At 52.2% G+C, this 24,012-nt stretch overlaps 1 protein-coding gene across 2 annotated transcripts in view; it reads left to right on the plus strand.

Annotated features, from left to right (window-relative positions):
* The window catches only part of LOXHD1 (lipoxygenase homology PLAT domains 1), a 149,743-nt gene extending 133,039 nt beyond the window's left edge, over nt 1-16,704 (plus strand). For both annotated transcript variants that reach the window (XM_045886333.2, XM_045886334.2), the window contains 4 exons: nt 2,162-2,332; nt 8,170-8,302; nt 9,662-9,820; nt 15,763-16,704. In XM_045886333.2, coding sequence (XP_045742289.1) covers nt 2,162-2,332; nt 8,170-8,302; nt 9,662-9,820; nt 15,763-16,243 — 944 coding nt within the window. In that variant the 3' untranslated portion in view covers nt 16,244-16,704. The remainder of the gene's footprint in view (nt 1-2,161; nt 2,333-8,169; nt 8,303-9,661; nt 9,821-15,762) is intronic.
* The last annotated feature ends 7,308 nt before the right edge of the window (nt 16,705-24,012 follow it).

A 24,012-nucleotide genomic window follows, 5' to 3' on the forward strand; every position in this document is an offset into this window, starting at 1 on the left:
AGGTGATTACAATGCAGGTCCTAGTTCTCAGCCTTGCTATTCATTGAAATCACTGGGCAGCTGTAAGACCATTGATGCCTAGCTCCCACTTCAGAGATTCTATTATAGTTGATTTGGGTAAGGTCTGGATAGCAGAAACCATCTCTCTCTCTCACACACGTGCACATGCGCACACACACACACACACACCTTCCAAGAGGCCCAACATTTTGGCTTCTCTTTCTCTGCCTTCCTTTTTACTTGCCTCTCCCTTTCTCTGCTCCACTCTGGAAGCCTGTAAGGACTGCTCCGATAGGTCTCCTGTGCATCATTTCCAGACTGAACACACCAGGGATTATTAAGCAGTTGAATCAATTTCATGATATTATCAGGGACCATCTCAGAAAGTAGCCAATTTATAATCTTACAGAACTGGCCCCAGTGTGGAAAAGTAAAAATATTATTGAGATTTTTTTAAGTTTGTTGATAAAATTACTCACCACTGTTTAACTCAACAGAAGTGTTTTAAATTTTAACATAATTGTTTTAGCACTCATGGGTTTCTACTTCAGTAAAGATCTGTGTTTAAAAAAGTATATGAAGTGGGGCACCTGGGTGGCTCAGTTGTTAAGCATCTGCCTTCGGCTCAGGTCATGATCCCAGGGTCCTGGGATCAAGCCCCACATTGAGCCCCGCACCAGGCTTCCTGCTCAGCGGGAAACCTGCTTCTCCCTCTCCCACTCGCGCTGCTTGTGTTCCCTCTCTCACTGTGTCTCTGTCAAATAAATAAAATCTTTAAAAAATAAAAAATAAAAATAAATTAAAAGCTATATTAAGTGCTTTTTAAACCCAGAATTAAGCTATCCTAGAACTGCCAGTATGTATTCCCTGCCCGGGAGCCTCCACATCTACCCCCCACACCCCCAGAAGTCCGACGGACTAGAAGTGTGTGTCCATCTTTGTGTGTCTTTGTGCTTCTAAGACCCTTGAGACCAGCAGTAGGATCTACAGGTATTGCTGAGGGCAGTGTCCAATCCTAGAGAATGGCTTTTTGGTGGAGACATGGGACCGCCCCCACACACCCAAGTGACATGGGAGGGCAAGACATGAGAGTTGGGCATATACATGCCTTCTTTGCGAGGTTGCCTTGTGGACAGTTTATGAGCAGCCTGCACCATCACCATAACCTGTCACACAACCGGATGGGTGCTTTGGCATTCAGAGTTCTCAGGGACTTTGAAGGGTGGAGAGTAACTGAATCAGTGTGTGGTACAAATAATACGCAGCTGCCCCAGCAAATGCACAGAGATTTATACTTGATAGCTGTGATTTGGGGGGAGCACTTCTGAGGGAAGCCCTGCCAGTTACAACAGAAATAGCTGTATGTTCAATATTAGGCCAAGACCTTTCAAGTTTAACGTATACCCTGAAGAAATGGCAGCTTCGAATCCCTTCTATGACTGCCAAAGAGCCAAGGTCCTCAAAGTTGTAACATGTACATCCACCATTCATGGAGCAGATACCACATGACAGTCAATATGCCAGGCATTAGGGAAACAAAAACAAATAAGACCAGGTCCCTGCCCCCAAAAGCTCATGGTCAGGGAAGGAGACACATGTAAACAATGATGACACGGTTGGTCAAGGTGTGGTCAAGGCAGTTGCAGGGATGCCAGATACAGGTCTACAGGGCAATCAGGGGACGCTAGGGAAAGCTTCCCGGAGGAGGTGATTGAACTGATTCTGGAAGGATAACGGGCATGAGTCAGGTGCATCCTAGTGTCAGGAAGTAATAGGATTCATCCTTCAGCTGTGTGAACTCCCAAAAAGTCAGTGGCCCCCATTGTGAATCTGATGGAAGCTATGAGCCCTCTCCCTGGTGAGATGTATAATTACAGCACAATTTCTCCGGGCCCTTAGACTGCTTCATTCCCATACACAGATCCTCTAAGAGCTCATGAACCCCAAACTAAGGATTTTGCAAAGAGAATTACATGCCCAGGACTAGAGAAGCCCTCAGAGACCATCTAGCCCACCTCCTCATTTCATCAACAAGGAAAACCAGGCCCACAGAGGACAGAGAATTCGTGTGGGGCTGCGCAGCCAGTGGGCTGGGGGCAGCAGAAAGCTGAAAGGGGGGCAGCACATTCAGCTCCCGGTCCCCACTGTGTCTTTCTCACAGGGATCTTTCCTGGCTGGCACCTGAGCTACATCAACGTGAAGGACAACTCGCGTGATGAGACCTTCCACTTCCAGTGTGACTGCTGGCTCTCCAGGGGGGAGGGAGACAGGCAGACGCTCCGTGACTTTGCCTGTGCCAACAACGAGATCCGTGAGGAGCTGGAGGAGACCAGTACGTGGGGGGCAGGTGTGACTCGTGGGCTGAGTCTTCAGACTTAAATGAGAGGAGGCTCAGAGGGGGTGGGGAACGGCATTGGTAAGTCTGAAGTAGAGACTGTTATAGCTGGAGGGGAATCAGATGTCCACTGAAAGAAAGAATTTTGGGAAGGTACATAAATAAACACCCTAAATATTACTTGGTGAACTTGGAACAGCCAAGACATGGGTCCTCGATCTTGGCCCCAGTCACAGGGACTAATTAGGCAGCAGGAAAACCACAGGGGACAAGTTCACCCTGCCCTGAGGGCTGGGCTGGGCACTTTGGTGGGCAGCTCTGTCTCTGGTTTATTTTTATATCACGGGCTCCATACAACTGGTGCCTGTGGCAAGAGCTGACAAATCAAGACTTCTGGAAACAGAATGTGTAGTGGAATCAGCATCTCCAGCAGCCACTTTCTTTGATCCTCAGGGGATAGTTAAAGGGAAAAAGTAATGGATCTGTAAAGTGGATGGCCATCCCAGGACTAGGGAGTTGTTTCTTTAATACAGTGTCTGGGTTTAGCAGATTCGAAGAAGTCTTATCAAAGGCAGAGGCCGGTGTAAAGAAAGGATTTTTAACCTCAGTTGTTAAGGGAATGTTAACTGCAGTAAGAGGTGAACCCCCAAATTTCAATGGCTTAACAAACCAAAATGTATTTCTCACTCATGTAATAAACCATCCAGTGTGGTTACTGGCAGGAGACCTTCCACACTGTGTTTCAGGGCCCCAGGCTCTTTTGATCTATGTCTCTGCCATTTTCAAAATATGGCTCCCATAGTTCTCGCAAAAGGGAAAAGAGCATGGAGAAGGCATGCTCCCTACCTTCTTAACAAATTGACTCACTTTCTATTGGTGAGAACTGATCCCTTGGCTCCACCTAGATGCAAGGGCACCTGGGAAATGTAGTCCCTTGCTGGACAGCCCCTCCCAGGGAAAAACTGTGTACCAAGGAAGGAAAGCATGGCTCTCTGGTAGAAAGCCACCCACTCATGCTGGCCATACCATCCAAACTACCCAACTGTGAAATTAACTGCTCCTAGAGATAGTGAGCACTATGTCCCAGGGAGCATCCAAAGGAGGGGCCAAGCACCCCCTTGTCAGGCTTGCCGTGCAAGGATTCCTCCCTAATTCAGAGGGTGGACTCCACACTTACTGAGGAATTACCGGGTGCCCAGCTTCCTTATAGATGCTGTGGATAGTGCACACTGCTTTGTGAGCTCCAGTTCATTTGTATCAGCCATTGCACATGGTTAGTCTCCCGTACAACTAGAAGCTCCCAGAGGTCAGGGACAGAGTCACTCATGTTTGTAGCCTTCTGCAGCTCTGTAGGCTTTGGGGCTTGGTAAGTGTGCAGTTAGTGCTCAGCAAACGGAAGAAGAAAGGGTCCTTTTTCTCAGAGCCTCATGTCTTGTTAGAGGGAGAAGCGTTAAGCCCCTTATGCAATAGGAACACTTAAGCCCCTTACATACTGCCAAGGGAAGCAATAGAGGCTCCTCAGGCTATTGGCGTTCAGGGGAGGAGAGATTTGTGAGGCTCAGAGCATAATCACTGAGCCTTCTTCACAGATTTCCTGCCAAACAGCTGCTAAGACCTGCGGGGGTTGGGTTGGCAGGGAGATTGCTGAGGGGAGGCGGCACTTGCATTAGTTCCGGAAGGATGTTACAGACTGGAGATTGGACAGCAGGGGCATGGAGCCCAGGAGCCGTCCTGGGTGATCTGTCTTTCCTTAGAGGCCTCGGAGGGCAGAGTGGTGCCCTCTAGGTGTCCATGGGGAGACAGATGACCATACCTGTGTCCTCAGATGGAGGGTCACCCTGGGGAGAGCCTTGGACGTAGCTGGAGCCAAACATCCCAATCCTTAGCTACCTTTATTTAACCATTTGGTAAAGATTTACTGAGCACCTGCCAAGTGCCAGGGATTTAGCAGATTCGAAGGTCTGGGACAGGTCTTCTGAGACACCAATGGATGAAACCAAGACCCTGCCCTAGTGGCATTTACTCTCAGTGTCTGTGACCCCGGGGTGCTTCTGGGTACTCAGCTTGTGAGAACAAACACCCTCTCAGTACTCGAAGAGAGCTTCATCTGTGGAAAGCACTCTACACCTCTGTTCTCGTTAGGTCTTCACAGCTCTACTCCCACCCCATGAGCTAGATAGGGTGCAAATTCACACCTCTGTACCATGGGTAAGGAAAACAAAAACCCAGAAAGGTGAAATGACACATCTAAGGCCCATTCACAGCTGGTAGGACCCAGGTGACCTGATTCCTAGACCAGGACTCACTGCCCTGCTGCAGGCTCTCTCGTCTTTATTGGGCTTGGCTGGTCTCCAGATGGGTCAGTTGCCCCACCTGGCTTAACCCCTGTTCTCTGCCTTCACCTCTAACTCTTGCTAGCAGTTCCAGAAGCTGCTCCCAGCCCTCTGCAAGCACCTGCCTCTGCAGATGATTCCAGTGTGCAGCAAAGCTGAAAGCCTTCGGCAACATTTCAATAACAATGACATCTGGGTCCTACTCCCAGATTCTGTTGCAATTAATCCAGAGTAAGGGCTGAGCAGTAGGATCACATGCTCATGTGTGCACATGCATGCACACACATACACGTATGCACACGCACACACGCGCAAGCACACACCCCTGGGAGGCTCTTTCTCACTGGGACATCCTCCAGCAGGACCAGTGCCCCCTTCTTTACAGCCCTTCTCCTTCCTGTTCTCCCTTGACGCGTTTTAGGGCTGCTCAGTCAGCCTTATCTACAACATTTCTAGGCCAGATATAGTCCCGTTTGATGACCAACTCCCCAGGGATGGGAGGACTTACTGCTTCACCAGGCAGCTCTGTTAGAAAATCCATCTTCATACTCAAGTTCTCAAAGCTCCCATTCTTTGGAAGTCCCAGTGGAGTCAAACAGAAAATTTCAGGAGCGGTCAGGATTCTTGGTCGTTTGTGTCTGAACCCCAAATCTAAGCTGGCTCCAGCAAAGAGGGAATGTGTTGGTTCCCAGAACTTGGAAGTCTCACGTGGAGCTGGCTTTGACTTGGTTGTCTCCAGAGGCTCCAGTCATTTCAGTACATCTCTGTCTCCCATTTCTCTCAGCTCTGCTTCTTTCTCTACATTGTGGGTAGATGGTCGCTGGTAGGCCCAACCCCATAGCTTTCTACTTAACATTCTCAGCGGAAGGGAAGACAGTGTCTCCCAAGGGAAGATTCTGACTGGCCATCTGAACCACAAAGCAGGAGTCCTCCCTGACAATGTGAGGTGGGAAAGGTGATCTGGAACAACAAGTTCCAGGAGCCCGGTGTCCTCCTGGCACTCCCCAGCATCATGTGCCCCTGCAGTTCCTGCCTCAGGACAAACACCTGTTTATTCAGCAACTGCTCACATGATGGGATATCCTGAATTTCTTGCTCATCTTCCCCTGCAGATGCCATGCCCAAGAGCAAGATTTCAAGGGTGGTTGCTCTCCCCTCTCCTGTCTTGCCACTTGAAACCCACTCGTGCCCCCAGAGCCCATGGTGGCTTTGCTGGTGGCCCCTTTGTGCTGGTGACTCATTCTGTGGCTGCTGAGCTCCTTTCCCCAGCCAGGCTTGCCCTGTGGGTATGCTGGCCACTAGCCTGGGCTCACCATTCCCACCTGCCCCATTCCTTCAGATCCCTGATGCTCCTCCGTCCATTTCCCCCCAGCAACATATACACAAAGTTGAGAGTCACGCCCTCCACATTTTTATCAAGCCATGGATGAAATACCAGGAAAAAAGGGTGAACTATGTTCATTGAAACTTTCTCTAAATGTCCTTGCTGACACACCTTACTTTGCTATCTTACCCTCGGGACCAACAGGGAAGGATTATGGTCCATTTGCACTCCATCTACATTGGTTCTTGAATCTCTGACTTGAGTTCAACTAATGAGCCTGTAGGTTCCTATCTCCCTTGCCTCCTCCCCTAGGTGCCAACAAACCATTTCCTCAACAAAGCCCAGGATCCCCTTGGAACTCCCAGGTGTTGGGTTTGCAGAACTCACCCCACCCTCTGTGGGGAAAGCAGAATGGCAGTGGGACCTGACAATGGCTCAGCCATCACAAGTCCTCAGTGTCCTGGGCTGGGATTTGTACAGACCCGCAGAGCCTCACCTTCCTCAGGAGTTGTGTGCTCTCTGTGGCTCTCCACCCCTATCACTGGCTACGTGCCCCTTTGTCCAGATTCATTCCACCCGTCTCAGCAGTAGACACTCTCCTTGAGAGAAGTCACAAGGGCAGAAGGGCTAGCATTACACTGAGCTGCAGGCACAGCCTCGCTTTCTCTCTGTTGTCTGTATCACATCTCTGGGAGAAAGGTGCAGAAGCAGAGCTGTCCTTTGCATCCAGAATCCCAAACCCTCAATGATTCCTTTACTGCTGCAAGAGCCACATGCACGGGGGACACTCTGGACAGCTCCATCTCTGGCCAGGTCCCTGGGGCGCAGGAGCTGGCTTGCGTGAACTGGGTCACGTGAACTCCCAGCCCTCCTCACCCCCTCAGTCTTTGCTTGTGCCCCTCCCTCTGCCTAGAACCTCCCTGCATTTTCTGCCGATGGTCATCATCGCTGTCATCATCGCTCTTCTTCGAGCGCAGGCTCAAATGCTGCCTCCTTCCTGAGGCTTCCTGTGGCCCGATCTTTCATTCATTTGCTCATCAAATATGTATTGAGTGCCTGTGTGCTAGGCACTGTTCTGGGCACTTGAGATCTATCAGTGAGCAAAACGAAGGACACCCCCCAGCCCCTATGGAGCTTACATTCAGATGGGAGGGGGAGTACAATACACAAATAAACAGTAAAATAATAAGCAAACTACATCACATGTTACAAGGTAACAAGTGATAAAGAGAAGAGAAAAATATGGAGCACCTGAAGGCAGGCCAGGAGTGCTGGGGGCACTGGGGTTGCTATCTCAATTAGCGGGGGTTGAGGCGGACCTCCATGAGCAAGGATGAGGTGAAGGCTGAGCCAAGCCGGTGTGCGTGAAGAGAGCAAGGGGGGCAGCACTGCAGCACTGGGAATGAGGGCACGCCCCAGAGCTCCAGGGACAGCAGGGAGGCAGAGTGCATGGAGGGAGCAAGGGAGAAAATACGAGAAGATGGGGTTGGAGAGGTAATAAGCTGCTGATTTTTCCTCTCGCCCTGAGCTCCTTCTGCCCTTTGTTGCAAGATTAGCACATTCCTTCTGGGGGCTGTGGTAGTCAGTATGTGTCTGGGGCTACAGAGGGAGTTCCAGGGCCCCACAGAACCTAGCTGCCTCCTGACACTCGGCACCCACATAACAAATGTTGCCGAGTGAATGCAGACGTGCTTGAGGGCAGTGCGGGAGAAGAGGGCAGTGGTGCTTAGCGCGACACCAGAGTGAGAACTGAGACCAGGCAAGACCTGATTGCTTGTGCACAGACTTCAAGGATCTCCCGGAGTCAGGCCTGCCCGGGCTTCCCTGTCCATTTCCTCTCTCCTCCCTCTCTCTGCTCGTGATCTCCATTTTGCATCTTGGGGGCTGTCCATCCTTGACAGCCAGTCCCCAGCACCTCTCCCAAAACTCATCCCCACCTGCTGCTTCCTCCCGCTTCACTCCCAGCCATGGCCACGGTCCCTAGGCAAAGCGGTTGCTCTATAACTAAAAGAGGTGCTTACAGTAGCCCCAGAGGGGGCAGGTCCTCCTTGTAGTGCCTCATTGTGGAGACTTCAAACTGCCCCCAGGCTGTGGTCTAAGATCAGATGGGGGACCTGGAAGCCACGGGTGGGGGGTGCTTCACGCCAGCTGACCCTCTCCCACCTTCTCCACCGCAGCCTATGAGATCGTCATAGAAACGGGCAACGGAGGCGAAACCAGGGAGAACGTCTGGCTCATCCTTGAAGGCAGGAAGAACCGATCCAAAGAGTTTCTTGTGGAAAATTCTTCCCGACAGCGGGCCTTTAGGAAGTAGGAAGAGGGTTTCCCACAAAGGAGTGGTGGTGGGTGGGGTGGGTAAGAGGGACCCCCAAAATCAGCCCCCTTGGTGGGCACCATAAATATACAAATGGGCCTAAACTGCACTTCTGGATCACCTACTGTGTGCCAACCCTGTGCAAACTCGATGGAGGAATTTCCCTTATAAAAGGGAAAGGAGGGGATTGCCACTCAAAGAAAGGCCACTAGATGAGAATTTAATTACGTCAATCACTAAAAAGAAAGGCTAATTCTGTAACGTGCTAGAGGTGCTAATTATCGCTACAATGGCAGTCATACTATAATATATAACTATATTAAAGTAGCACGTTGTACACCTTAAATTTACACAGTCTTATATCAAATATATTTCAGGTTTTAAAAGTTAATGGAAAGCTACAGCAAAAATTAATAATTAACTAATTAAAGAGAGCCCACTTTGCAGCAGGGCCAGGTAGCACTGCAAACCTTCTCCAAGTCCGTGCAGACCAGGAGCTCACGGTCTAATTGAAAAGGAAAGCATTCAGCCATGAGATTGCAAGAGAGTCATCATGGGAGCAGCACAGAACTGAGTTCTACTTGGAAGGAGGAAGGGAAGAGAGAGCCTCTATGAAGCTCTCTAGGGAAATCAGCCTTGGGTTTTGGGTAAAGGTGCCCCTTCTCACCGTTCCTGGTTGGCAGGCACGCCGGAGAATCTCCCTTCCTCCTGCACACCAGAGCCCCCCCCCGAACTGCCCACATGCCCACTTCATCTCCCCGCATCCGCCAGAACTGCTTACAGAAGTCTTCCCCGCCTCTGACCCGCTAAACCTCTCATTCGAACTCCCTGTGCGTCAGGATGAAGTCTGAGCTCCTTAGACTGGCACTCTGGACCAGCACAGACGGCCGCACCCCGCCTCTCCCCTTGCCACTTCCCTGGCTGAACCCCAACTGCAGCCAAGCCAGTACTCCCCCCAGGGGCGCCTGTGCCTCCTCCCCCGCAGTCCCCATCCCAGGACTGTGCCCAGTCAGGTCCCCCTCAGGGCCTCTTCCCTTCCTCCCGAGCCTCTGCTCTCTGAATCCCACCAGCCTCCCCAGCCCAACACCCAGGGCCCAGGGCCTTGCCCTCCTCCCAGCTCCATCTGCTGCATGATGTTACCGATCCCTGGTGCTGGGACCAGGCGGGGCTTTTTAATGGCTGTGATTGTCTTGTTCCAAAACTAGGCTGAACCTCTCAAAGAATGCAGGCTGTGGTTGCCAATTCCATCCCTGCTTCTCAGACCAGTGCCTGGAATACAGTAGGCACTCAATAAATGCGCACCTCCTTCAGTGGACACGGGCAGCTCTTGAGGGCCATACCTTTGTGTCCTTCAGGGGAACCACAGACACATTCGAGTTTGACAGCGTCTACTTGGGGGACATTGCCTCCCTCTGCGTGGGCCACCTCGCCAGGGAGGACCGGTTCATCCCCAAGAGAGAGCTGGTCTGGCACGTCAAGACCATCACCATCACGGAGATGGAGTACGGCAACGTGTATGTACTGGGCCTCTGCCCCTCCCCCCCCCGGAAGTGCTGCTGATTCTGAAGGGACAGATGGGCTAGAGCATGGGCTAGCCACCAGGCCCCAGGGAGCTGTCCCCTTGGAGGCCCCCTCATTCAGGAAACTTGCAAGACAGGAAGGGAAGAGGCAGTGGTAGTGTTCTGGAGCTTTCTGAGCCGTGGGCCCACCCTCAGAGGCAGGGACTAGAGCAGATGAGCTTGGATACCCCAGCCTTTTAATGCAGGGATGCTTGCTTGGAAAAACACTGAGTAAGCCAGACAAGGCCAGACAGCGGCCGCTTCCCTTCCCTTCCCCTCCCATCTCTGTGCAACGGCAAAGAAACACAGCTTTGAAGCCGGCTGCCTCCGCCGTCCCCGTGAAAGCCCTGCCGTCGCGGTGGGCAGAGTGGGGCCCAGACCAGCTGGAGTCATCCCTCGGTGCACCTGCCTCTGAGGACTCTGGATAAGGAGCTTTGCTTCCCCCCCACCCCCACCCTCCAGGGTCTTCTGGAGCCTCGGGCATTTCTGGAGGATTAAGGGTTTTAGTTACCTGGGCAACAGTCCACAGCCATCAGTTTTTCTAATTAAAACCACTTGGTTACCACATTGGATGCCAGAAAGCGGGAGGCCCTGGAAGGCAGGAAGGACAGTGTGAAGGCACCAGGAGGGGAGGAAGGGGGTGCGGGGACCACTGCTTGCCTCGGGGAGGCTAGGCCCGGGGAGTGAGTGACAGGCGAGGTGCACAACTCCCAGGGCCAGCCTGCTTGCTGCCCCCCACCCCAGAACCCCGGAGCTGGCTCTGCGCATGGCCATGCCTTCCCGGTGTGCGGGGAGCGCAGGGGACAGAAGCAGCAGCTAGGTGCAGGCTCTGGCCTCCAGAAGCCCAAGCTGCTCAGAGCCGGTCCGTCTGCACTCCCCCCCACCCCCTCCCTCGGCAGGCAGGCATCCTGAGATTGGCTCCCTCTGACCAACTTCCCCCTTGGGGAATTCGCCAGGAAAGGGTTCTGACTTCCAAACTTCTGTCTTAATCAGCTCAGGCTGCCGTATCAAAAGACCACAGACTGAGTGGCTCAAATAGCAGACGTCTTTTTCTCACCGTTTGGGAGGCTGGATATGGGAGGTCAGGGTACCAGCATGGCTGGGTCCTGATGAGGCCTCTCTTCCTGGCTTGCCGTGTCATTATGGTAGAGAGAGCAAGAAAGAGAGAGAGAGAACTCAGGTATCTCTTCCTCTTCTTTCTTTTTTTAAGAGAGAAAGAGAGAATAAGCAGGGGGAGCAGCAGAGGGAGAGGGAGAAGCAGGCCCCCCACAGAGCAGAGAGCCCGATGCGGGGCTCGATCCCAGGACCCTGGGATCATGACCTGAGCCGAAGGCAGATGCTTAACTGACTGAGCCCTAAGGGCACTATTCCCATCAAGGGGCCCCACCCTCATGACCTCATCTAAACCTAATCACCTCCCAAATATCCAAATGCCATCGCACTGGGGGTTGTTAGGTCTTCAACATATGAATTTGGAGGTGAGACATAATTGAGTCCCTTTCAGGCTGCGGTGTTACCAATTGCTCTTTTAGAGAAAAACCAGCAGGTACAATAAATCCTGCCAGAGTTCTGGGTGTGGCTGCTTGGAGCAGTACTGATGGGGACTGGAGAAGGGGACACAGAAAGCCCGGAGGAGTTCCCGACTCACCCAGCAAGCCGGGGCCAGGGCAAAGCCCCTCTGCCCCCAGTACTGCCTCCCAACCCCATGGAGTGTGGTCGCTGATACCACACCTCCACAGACCCCGGTAATAAACCAGACAAACAAAGACAATATAATACAATGCAATAATAAAATGAAATGTCTCCCCTTGAGTTAGCTTTATTTTTTTTTTTTTAAGATTTTATTTATTTATTTGACAGAGAGAGAGACAGCGAGAGAGAGAGAGCACAAGCAGGGGGAGTGGGAGAGGGAGAAGCAGGCTTCCTGCCGAGCAGGGAGCCTGATGTGGGGCTCAATCCCAGGACCCTGGGATCATGACCCGAGCCGAAGGCAGATGCTTAACGATTGAGCCACCCAGGCGCCCCTTGAGTTAGCTTTAAACCGACAATGTCTGCTCAAAGAAAGTGAGCCCCAAATCTCAGCACCACCCAGCACCTTCCAGTCTCTGAAGGGAGGGGAAAAACAAGCTCAGCCCATGAACTTCCTACCCCACAGTCCTGGGCCCGAGTTGTAGGATTTCTCTTCCAGGGGAAAGAAGCCCCCATTCCTACACCCTCAAGAGTATGGCCTTTTGTCATGATGTCACCAGGGCTGGCGGGGGAGGAAGGGATGTCCACGGGGTGGGGGATCCTCCCAATGGGAAGGGGGTTGCAGGGAGTCAGACCCCGGATACTGAGCCGTGTGGCCTCAGGCAGTAACCCCTCACCTCCCTGTGCTCACTCTCCCCTTCTGGGAAGAGAGCTGGGTGTTCACTGGAGTCTTGCGCTGGGCGGGTGAGGATGACAGGGGCCCCAGCTCAGGGAGCTCTCAGAGCTCATAGCCCAGCCCGCCCGCCTGTGCCGGTCTCAAGCCTGCGGTTCCTGAGGGATGGTGTATCTGCATCCACAATTCCTTTCCAACCACCGTGTTGACTGTAATAGCTGGACTTCCATGAATTACAAACGAATTTAATCTCAATCTCCTATAAACACACTAATCTCCAGTTTTCATCTTTCAACCGTTTCCTCCTCCCCTGCAATGGGCAGTACCTCCTAACCTGTTCTCCTTCACCACTAAGATCCTCAAGATTGGGTGCAAGGACACACACATGGGCTTTCCTTTCTTTTTTTTAACCAGAAATAACTTTTTTTTTTTAAGATATTTCTTTTTTTTTTTTTTAATTTATTTGAGAGAGTGAGAGAGAGAGAGAGCACAAGAGGGGGGAGGGTCAGAGGGAGAAGCAGGCTCCCTGCCGAGCAGGGAGCCCAATGCGGGACTCGATCCTGGAACTCCGGGATCATGACCTGAGCCGAAGGCAGTCGCTTAACCAACTGAGCCACCCAGGCGCCCTAACGAGAAATAACTTCATTGTTTTATCTCAATACCATATATAACACACAATCATTATATTGGGGTGCCTGAGTGGCCCAGCCGGTTGAATGTTAGACTCTTGGTTTTGGCTCAGGTCATGATCTCAGGGTCATTGGATTGAGCCCGGTGTCAGGCCCCAAGCACAGCATGAGGCCTGCTTGAGATTCTCTCTCCCTCTGTTCCTCCCCCCACCCTACTCTCTCTCTCTGTCTCTCTCTCAAATAAATAAATAAATCTTTGGGGCACCTGGGTGGCTCAGTTGGTTAAGCATCTGCCTTCGGCCCAGGTGGTCCTGGGATTGAGCCTTGTGTCGGGCTCCCTGCTCAGCGTGGAGCCTGCTTCTCCCTCTCCCTCTGCCCCTCCCCGCCCCCCATGCTCTCTCTCTCAAATAAATAAAATCTTTAAAATAAATAAATAAATAAATCCTAAAAAATACACAGTCATTATAAAAATTCAAATAATTCAAAGAGTCTATAAAAGAAAGTAACACCTCCCTAAACCCTACCCATCAGAGATGGCCACCAGGATTATTTGGTGACTCCACTCTCTCTGACACTTTATAATATCTCACAAACACACTGTTCACAGAAGTGTGATCAGATTTACATGTTTTTCTACTATACTTAAATTCTTTTCATTCGTTATTCTTTGCTTTTGCCTTTACTCTTTCTGATGACCCTATCCTCATTTCTAGTGGGAAAAGCCCGGAATGTGTCCTTCCACATCTAGAGTCTTAACTCCACAAAGCCCTAGGGTCCCACATTTTGGTGATCTTATAATTAGATCTATTAGAAATCTTTTCCTTATAGCTATACCAGGGAATATTTTTCAGCCATTAAAAATAATGAATTAAATATGTACCAGATGACTTGGAGCAATTCCCAGGAAAAGCAAGATATGGGAAAACACATATTACATGATGCCATTTTGCAGAGGGAACACTGACGTCCCACATATGTCTGTGTCTATGTGGGTCTGTGCAGGGTTGGGTGAAATGGAAGGAAACTTGGCAAGAGACACCCGCAACTGTTACATGGGTTATCTGAGGTAAAGGTGGGACGTTGAAGTAGAAAGGAAGGAGGGAAAAAGGAGAGAGCCACGCAGAAAGGAGAAGAAAAAGAGTGCATTTAGAAAAACACGAATGTGATCACATGATTTGTGCATTTATATAGAATTATGTATATCACTGAGAATTTGCATAAAGAAATACATTTTTAAAGAATGTCTAAACAAAGAATGAAGTTATATCCCCTCTAAGAAAGTGTGGTATGTAACAACAATCCACATTTATCAAGTGATAACTGGGGGAAGAGCGATCTTGAAGCAGAATTAGGATTTCCTGCCCGTGGCTTTCAGTGGCTGGCTCAGGCTGGCTGCTCAGGCTGGCTGCGGGCCCGGCTCTGGCTCACCTTGGGCAGTGACTTCTCTTCTCCAAGACTTAGTTTCCCCTTCTGTGAAACGGGAGGATGATGCCTACAGCTCCGTGTTGTTGTAGGAACTAATGAGATGCAAGAACGCAAAGCCCTGGCATTTAGGAAGCATGCAGAAAAGCAAGCTCTTTTTGCAGTTAACAGATTTTCATCTACAAGGGGTCTGATTTTGCACCACTGGGCACGCCCCGTCAGGGCTGCATTCCTGACGTCATCAGTCAGTGCCAGGAGAGCTTATTTCCGAAGCTGTGAAAGTATTAGCAGTTGGGAGTGGGAAGAGACCATAGCAGTTGTTCAATTCAAACCTCTAGCATTGCCGATGGGAAAACCAAGGTCCGGGTAGGGGACGTGGCTTGTCCAAGGTCACATGGGTGGGAGGTGGCAGGGCTGGGGCAGACCCCAGGTACCCTTGCTCCCCGTGCAGCATTTTCCCACCGTGCCCTCTGACTTCCTCCTTTGTAATTAATTATTGGGCTGACTACCATTGCCCAGAGGCTAAAATTGGGGTTGTGATGGGGGGGTAGAGAGGGGACTTTTTGGTCCAAGACCATTTCTCTTGTCCCTAGATTTGCTTTTGCTTATGGTAGCTTCCTCAGTAAGTACTTTCTCTAACCCCTTTCGCTCTACAGACCACGAGCACATGCACACACACACACCCACACACTCATAGTTCAACTCAGCCCAGTGCAAGGGATTTGAGAGCACATGATCCCCAGTGACATCTCCACCTGGCTTTGCCTGGGATTGTCACTCTGGATCCTGCAGCTGTCTCTGAAGGTGACAATACCGGGTAGAAATATTCATCAGTCCCTTTGAAAGAGCAAGGGGACCAGCGTGGTTAGTGTGGAGTGAGCTTAGAGAAGGCCAGGTGCTGGGTCAGAAAAGCAAACACAGGGCAGAGGGTCTCATCACATAGGGTCTTGCAGACCTTTGTAAGGTGGTGGTTTTCACTTAACCTAAGAAGCCCCTGGAGGGTTCTGAGCAGAGGAATACATTCTCAGGCTTATATGTCTACAGAGTCACTTGGCTGCTGTGTGAAGAACGGACCACGGGTAGCAGGAAGCAGGGAGACCAGCTAGGAGTCTGAGCTATCCCAGGGAGAAGGAGGTGCTGGTGACTTGGACCAGAGGGGCTGCAGAGCAGATAGTGAGATACTGCATACTTTTTCACATGGCTGATTCTGGACCTATTTTAAAGATGGGGTCAATGGGATTTGCTGGTGCATTGCACATGGACTTGGGGAGAGGAGTAAAAGGAGAATCAAGGAGCACCTGGAAGGATAGAGAAGCCACTCACTGTGACTTTTAAGACAAACAAGACTCCATCCTCATTTTAATGCAGACATTTCCAGCCCCAATATCCTGACTCTTGGGGAAGGAATCATGTATGGACCCGGGGCCCAGGGGGAGGGTGAGAGCCTTGGCTGGTGCCCCCTGAGCCTCCTCCCTCCCCCCTAGGTACTTCTTCAACTGTGACTGCCTCATCCCCCTCAAGAGGAAGAGGAAGTACTTCAAGGTATTCGAGGTCACCAAGACGACGGAGAGCTTCGCCAGCAAGGTCCAGAGCCTGGTGCCGGTCAAGTACGAGGTCATTGTGACGACGGGCTATGAGCCAGGGGCAGGCACGGACGCCAATGTCTTCGTGACCATCTTTGGGGCCAACGGGGACACAGGCAAGCGGGAGCTGAAGCAGAAAATGCGCAATCTCTTCGAGCGGGGCAGCACCGACCACTTCTTCTTGGAGACGCTGGAGCTGGGCGAGCTGCGCAAGGTGCGGGTGGAACACGATGGCAGTGGCCACTACTCGGGCTGGCTGGTGGACAAGGTGGAAGTCACCAACACCAGCACTGGCGTGGCCACCATCTTCAACTGCGGCAGGTGGCTGGACAAGAAGCGGGGGGACAGGCTCACCTGGCGAGACCTCTTCCCTTCCGTCTGAGGGGCTGGAGGCTCTCCCTCCCAGCCCTCCACCGAGATGCTCCTGACCTCCACCTTGGGGTTTCAGCAGTCCTTTCCCAAAGCCTCCTGGTGCTGGGACTGGGGTTCTTCATGGTTCTCCAGAGGCCACTGCGGGTGACCGCTGGGGGGGTCCTGCCCCTTCCCAGTCTCCCGGACCTATAGGAATCAGTCAACATGTGTCATCGTCCATGGCTGCACCTTCTGCATTTTCTTTCCCAATAACAGCAATGGCTAGGCTGAGACTTGCTGCCAAGTGTGGACGGGAAATTGGGGCTTCACCCAGGGGATAGAAGTGGGGAAGAAGAGGCCATGGAGATGGTGTATTTTAAGCGAAAAACTAATAACACGTTTTTCCCCAAAAAGCTGGGCTAATTAAATTATTACCAACCACACCCCACAAAGAACTCATCTTGGCATCTGCTCACTAAGAAATGCATCCTTTTCCCCAGTTTCAATAAATCCAGTGACAAATGGAGAAAAACATCAGGGGGAAGTGTTTTAGCCTTGGGGGGATTTGTGAGCCTGTGAAAAGGTACATGATTTTTTCCATCATTTACAGAGAATGCTTGCCAGGTGCCCACTGGTTATCCTAGCCTGTGATGACACAGGTGAGACCCAGAGAACTGAACAGAAGTTGATGGGGGGCAGGACCTGGAAAAGCCTGGTCACTGGCGCACTCAGGCTGGGCCAGGAGGAGGGGACACGGGATGAGTTAGCACCATCACCATCACCCTTGGGTCCTGGGGCTCCCATGGCTTCCCCCGGGGCAGGCGATGTCTGCTGAGAGCTCAGGGGAACAATATAAAGGTATGGTCTCTGCCCTCAGGGGGATATGACTTTGATGGAGAGGCAGCGGGAGAACCACACGCGCACGCACCCTCCCTGATGGACAATCACAAAGGGACCTTGCAATGTGCAGCAAGAGTGCCACAGAACTCAGCACCCGACTTCTGACTTTCTTACAGAAGCAGGACTGAGTGGGAAGGAAGTTGTCCTCCAGGAGGGTACCCCGCACTAGGGTTTCCAAGGCCCCAGCCCAGACGGGTGGGGACCCTTAGTGAGGCTTCGTGAGTCTGAAGCAAATTCCAGGAGTTCCCGGAGACGGTTGGAGAAAGGCTGAGGTTGCAGGCGCTGGCTCCGAGGCAGCCTGCCTGGGCTTGAGCCCCAGCTCCAGCCAGAGAGCTTGGGAGAGCTTGGGCACATTATTCCGTCTCCTGGGGTCGCAGCTTCCGCACCTGTCCAACAGGGAGAACGATGACAGCTACCACCTAGGTACCGGGAGGACGAAATGAGTTCATCTGCAGGCAGTTTGAATTCAGTGCCCGCACTGAAGGGGGAGTGTGTCCATCCTGTTGAGCAAGGGAGCAGGACTCAAGGGAGCTGGGGTGGGGGTCGGGGAGAAGTAATCATGAAACAGCTTTATTGAAACTGGTTCTCCCCATTCCCATCCTCCACCTCCCCACTGCCCCATCCTCCCACCACCCCTGTACCCGGGTGAACACTTAACCAAGCCTCGAAGCTCTTCTGAACCCTCTTGGGTCATAAAAAGCGCAACCACCACTTTAAGTCACAAAGCCCATTACAGTTCTGCAGTTGAAATGTCCGGCTCCTCTACAAAGGCCAAAGGCACACTTAGAATTCGCCTTAGCCCATCCCCCAACTCGGTCCTCTCACAAGGGGACCAGACGCGAAGAAGGAGTGCACACGTGTGTGCACCGCTGTGGGTGCGTGGGGGGGGGGCAGTCCCTCCTCTTCCTCCCCACCTCGCACTGTCACTCCTCCCCCTCTTGCTGACCCCAGGTTCCCATCCCTTGGGGAAGGAAAGAAAGGAAGGATGCCCGTGGGGGTTCTTTCCCCATCCCTTCAGCCCTCCAATCTGTCTTCTTTTTAGGACCTAAGACACTTATAGCAGAGGTCCTCGGGCATCGTTTGCTCTGGCAAGCTCTGGGCATTCAGGCCACTCATCTCTGCCATCAGCAGCCAGCCAGCCCATCCCTCATCCCTAGCATTGGGTAAGAGGGCAGCCAGAAGGAAGGGAGTACTCCCACGCCACCAGCAGCCATTTCTTTCTTTCTTTTTTTTTTTTTATTTATTTTATTTGACAGAGAGACACAGCGAGAGAGGGAACACAAGCAGGGGGAGTGGGAGAGGGAGAAGCAGGCTTCCCGCAGAGCAGGGAGCCCGATGTGGGGCTCGATCCCAGGACCCTGGGATCATGACCTGAGCCGCCCAATGACTGAGCCACCCAGGCGCCCCTCACCAGCAGCCATTTCTGAGGGTCCTGTCCCCATAGCCACGACCTCCTCCTCAGCCTCTCCACTGTGTCTGAATGGAGAAAGATGGTCAACTCGAAGTTGAAAACAGTTGTCCGCCCCGCTGTCGGGCAAGCACTGCGTGCCCTCGCTGGGGGATGCGGCCTCTGTTGTCTCGTGGATCCAGCCGAAGCTGTGTCATCATGCTGCTGAGGGGCCCAGTGTCGGCCGACTCTTACCCGGATAGCCACCCCATGACCTTAGTCCCTTTTCTTTCCGTCCCTTACCTGCCCTGCCCCCTCTGCGGGCCTCACAAAGGACTTGTCAAGCCCTGATGAAACTGCGTGAACACCCCACAAACAACGGTCACACCTTTGGCTCATTCAGGTGCACTTCCCCCCAGCCTGGTTCCCCAAGTTCTTGGGGCCTGGACCATCCCTGTCACAGCCCCCCCCCCCCCCCCCCCCCCCGCATGCAGCAGGTTACCCTCCAGCAATGCCCCGAGCACCGTGCTCCCTGCTGACGCAGTCCTGTCTGCCTGAGTTCTCCTGGTACCCACCCACCCCTCCACCCTGTTCCCAGGCCCCATGCTAGTCCACCCTCCCTGCTTTGTGGGACCAGGGAACTTAGTACCCCAGCGAGCCTCTGACTCACCCAGGGGCTCCTAGGGGTGAAGCTGGGCTTGAACTAGGCTGTCTGATGTCCTTCACACTCTGTAGAGGAGGGGGGGGTGGAGAGAAGCATGGCGGTGGGGAGGGGGCTAGGCAGGGGAGTCCCCGGGCTTGCAGGATTCAATACCTGTCAGGTCCTGCTTCTTTGGGCAGCCCTTGGCCCGAGGGAGTGTTGGGACCCTTGGCAAGTCCTATCACTGGGGGCCCTGCAGGCCTCCTTCCTCCACCAGTCTGTGCTGAGGCTGCAGGCAAAAGTGGGGGACATGGCCTCCGAGGTGGGCACTCTGCCCTCACTCGACTGCTGCCCTCCCCCTGAGGAAGGAATGAGGGACACGCACAGGACGCTCTGCCTTGTAGGCAATCACAGGAACCCCCCTCTTGGAGGACAGAAAGCAAGGCTGGGATGAGGGTGAGGCCAGCAAGAAGCCCGGGGTGCAAAATTTAAGGGGGAGCTCAACTCAGGCTCCTGCAAAGGCAGGGCCACAGCTAAGAGTGAGGCCCCTTAAATGCTGCCCCCACGGCACTTCCCTCACCTCCCCCTAGTCCTGGCCCCAAGCAGGAAGTTACTCCCCCTGTAGCAGCCACAAAGCTCTCTACCCCAGCAGTTCAAAATTCCATCCCAGCCACTGGCCAGGGCGATGGTGAACAGGCCCTTCCTCTTGGGACAGTCCCTCCTGAGCCCGGCTCACCCGAGACCCTGCTGCCAACAGAGCCCCGGGGACATTGCTGGGCCTTTGGCCACGGGCAGGTGGTGCTGGACGCCATCCCTCCTCCAGCCAAGACAGAGCCCTTCACTGGGGCCCAGGGTGAAGGAAACAAAGGAAGGACCGGTCTCTTTCTCCCCCAGAACCTCCCTTCCATTCCTGGGTCCTGGCCAGAGCTGCTCATTCGCTCCCCAGATCCCCCTGGCACCGGACAGCTCGCTGTGCTCGGAGTCTCTTCCTTATAAGGATGGCTTCTTGAGTGACAAGGTTTCCTGTCCGCTCCATCTTTCCTCTCCTGATTTAGAGACAAGTCTACTTTTTTTTTTAGAGAAAGTCTACTTTAAAGAATATTTGGAGAGAACCTTAATTGTATTGCTTCGGAGTAACTGCTAACAAAGTATTTCCAAATAAATATCCCTGGGGGGTCCACATCAAAGAAAAGATAAGACTCATTTGCAGTTAGCACGAGCTATTTACATACAAACTCTTGCACCAAAGTCTAAAAAACACTTCTGCTCTTAAGTAGGTTAAACAAAAACCTTCCAATTTTATTTCCTCAGCTCTTTGGCTGAACAACATTTTTCTTCCAAGATTTTGATAAAAGTAAACTCGGCCCAGTTCAGTTACACACCTTCTGAATTCTGATTCTGTGGGGTCCACCTAGATGAGGTCAGAAGTACTGTGGGTGCCCTGCGTCCTGAGGAGCCCTTGTGCTGTGTGTGCATCCTGAACGGGGACCCCCATCTGTCCCAACGCCTTGGCAGAGCATGGCACCGGGCATCAACCACTGGCAGGCACCCAAATGTCCTCGAGGGCAAGGTAGGGGCTTCGGGGAACAGGTGCGGGAGCCTCAGCTTTGACAAAGGGAGTCAAGAGCCTGGAAAGGAAGGGAGGAAAGAGCCTTTTTGCCCAAAATTTAACAGGGGAAGTTTGAATAGGGACACCCGGATGGTGAGGGAGGTGGTATTGCCTATGAGCTGGAGGGAAGAGGAGTTCTGTGCTTCTGGCCTAAAGACCTCAGTGTGGCTTTTCTTCTAGAATCTCCAACTGAATGAAGAAAGCCGCTTACAGAGCCGTGAGATTGCAGAAGTCTTGGTTTTGAGGTCTTAGCTACCAACCCTCCTACTGAATTGGCCATTCGTGGTGGTAGACCATGGCCAGGGTGGCCAGAGGGGAACAGTAGACATTGATGGGGCCTGGAAAGCTCTCTAGGAAATGGAGAGGGAGGGGAGAACAAGAGGACCAAGGAGAAAGACTATGGAAGACAAGGATTTTCTTTAAACATCATCATCATCATCACCACCACCATCACAGCTAATATTTATCTAGTGCATACTAGGTACCAGACACGTGGTAAGCACTTTCCATATATTAGCTCATTAAATCCTCATAAAGACTTATAAGGCAGATGCTATCATGATCCCATTTTATAGATGAAGAAACTGAAGCCCAGAGAGTTTAAGTAATTTGCCCAAAGTCACACAGCTAACAGGTGGCTCAGGAAACCCAAGGGCAGGGCTTTCCTCAAAAGAAACTCTGGATGGAAGCTGGATCCCTGAAACAGAGGAAAGAACAGCTGCTCGGGCTGGTGGTGAGGACCACAGGGTGGTTCTGAGATGGAAGTCCGCTCAGCAAGTGCAGAAGTGTGCGGACGCAGTGTTAGTTCCTGGGCTTCTGAAGGCTGCTCCTGGGGCATGTCGCTGAGGGCAAGAGGAGTAGGGGGGAAATGAATGCCCAGGGAAGAGAACTTTCTTGTTTCCTACTTCCCAGGAGCAGTGGGGGTTCCCCCAGGGAGCAGGTGTGCTGGGGAGAAGTGGGAGGGAGGCCAGGGTGGAGGGAGCAGAGCACTGGCTGGGAGCCGGCCAAGAGCCTGGGGGTGAGGGGAAGATAACGGGATGGTTCCTTGGGCTGACCATGGGGTCCCCAGATGCAGTGTCACTGGGGATGTGCTTGGAAAGGTTTCCAGATGAGATTAGTATTTGACTCACAAGGTAGACGGCCCTGAATGGAACAAAGAGCAGAGAAAGGGAGACTCTGTCCTTTTCCTGCCTAGCTGTCCCTTCTCCTGCCCTGGGACTGGGATTCTCACCAGGGGCTCTGCTGGTGCTCAGGCCTTCCCGCGCCACCAGCCCACAGACAGACAGCAGGTGCTTCGATTCAGCCTCCACAGTCACGCAAGCCAGTTCTTCTCAGTAAATCCCCGCTGGAATATACTACTGCTCTGTTTCTCTGGAGAACACTGACTAATTGAGAGACTCTTCTTCCTTAACTTAACGTCCCATCCTGGGTGGGGGGGAGGGACCTTCTCCGTGACTGGGAGTCTCGGCCTCACTGTTCTCTGGGGAATCTCTTTCCTCCCAGGCTTTGCCTCAGCAAGGTTGGGGGAAGCGAGGTGGAGGGGATTAGGAAGGGTGGGCATCGGCCCATTGTTGGGGGGCACGATATCCACGGAAGGAGAACTACTGTCCCAGGTCCCTCCCCCCAGCTCAAAGCTAGCCCGGGCCTGGCCTCCCAGGGTCACCTCCACCGCGGGGAAACACGGAGACTAAATAGGAATAATGGAGGGATGCAGGGCCTGAAAATAGAAAGCTGCAGAATTCAAAAGCTGGAGGGAGCCTAGTCCGCCATTCCCATTTTTATAGTGTGCAAGACCAGGGAAGGGAACCGTCTCTGCCCTGTCCCCACGCCGGGTTCTGGTGAGTGCTGGGTTCGGCACTCGAGACAAAGCCCTGGTTCTTGGATCAAGAGACACCAATGGAACTATGTGGAAGGCTACAGACAGCATTTTGGATCATCTCGCTTGCACAACGACGAGGGATTTGAACCTTCATTAACCTCCTGCAAACTAGGGATTTTAGTTAATAATAATGTCTCAATATTGGCTCATCAGTTGTAACAAATGTACCCCCACTGAGGAGAGGTGTTAGTAACGGAGAGAGAGCACTGGGAACGCTCTGTACTTTCTGCTCCTTGTTCTGTAAACCCAAAACTGCTCTAAGAAGTGAAGTCTATTACTTAAAAGAAAAGGCTTATTAATATAAGTTCTGTTTTCAGGCGATGAAACAAAGTCCACCTTTCAGTTCACTGATCCACACACTGGGAAGGGACTTGAGACGACGCAGGGTATCCTGGGCTCTTACAAAGAAATAAGAAATCCATGCCTACTGTTGGAAAGCAAAACTCCTCCCTTACAGAGAAGCTGAGGAACCCTCTAGTTCAAAACACAAGTGATTACAATTGAAAACTGATCAAAAATGAGAACGTTCCCTTTAAGATTCATAAATTTTAGGAAACAGGTTAATTAGGTCCAGGGCACTGAACAGATTTTTTGAGAGATAAAGAGATTAAAAAAAAAGATAAGAGAGAAGGAGGAAGAAAGAGAAGGGGAGGAGGAGGAGAGAAGAGGGGAGGAGGTAGGAGGAGGGGAGGGGAGGGAGAAAGGAGAGGAGGGGGGAGGGAAAGGAAGAGGTGGAAGGAGGAGGGGAGGAGAGGGGGAGGCGGAGAAGAGGGGAGGGAGAGGGGAAACAGGTGAACGACAGGGACAGACAGGGAGGAAAATGGATGGGAAAATGGTGACTATTACCTGATTTCTTAGACAAAGTCAGGTCTGTGAGAGGCTTTCTGCAGATGCCCCTGGGTACGCAGAGAAATAAGCACCCTGCTCAAGTGAGGTGTAGTTAGCAATGCAGTTCATTTTTATTAGTTATAAATAAAGTACAAAAAATCCACCAAAAGTGAATCTAAGCATTTACACAATTCCTAATGTCTCCGCCTTTTCATTGATGCACTATTGCTTTAATATTCATAATAAATATTCTTCTAGCTTTCTGCTATAAAATAGTCTATGTAGCAAAATGTTGCAGAGCACAAACAGAACAGAACAGCAGGAGGGTTACAAAAAAGGACAATCAACACTGAGGATAATCCTTTCACTTACCAGGGGCAACCGAATTACCCCAGCAGGCCCCGTGCGGCTGGCTCTAGAGCTGAGACGTGAGCCACGGCCAAGGCCGGGGCGGGGCTCGGGGAGGGGGCGGGGCACAGCCCAGCCAGGGCAAAGGGCCCTTCCCGCTCTGACCCCGCAAAGCAGCGTAAGGCATGTCCGCCCAGGAGCCCTGCCAA

This window comes from Mirounga angustirostris, unplaced genomic scaffold, assembly GCF_029215605.1.
Source record: "Mirounga angustirostris isolate CCGP_5_RB_7025 unplaced genomic scaffold, mMirAng1.0.hap1 SCAF_14, whole genome shotgun sequence".
NCBI classification, from domain to species: Eukaryota; Metazoa; Chordata; class Mammalia; order Carnivora; family Phocidae; genus Mirounga; species Mirounga angustirostris.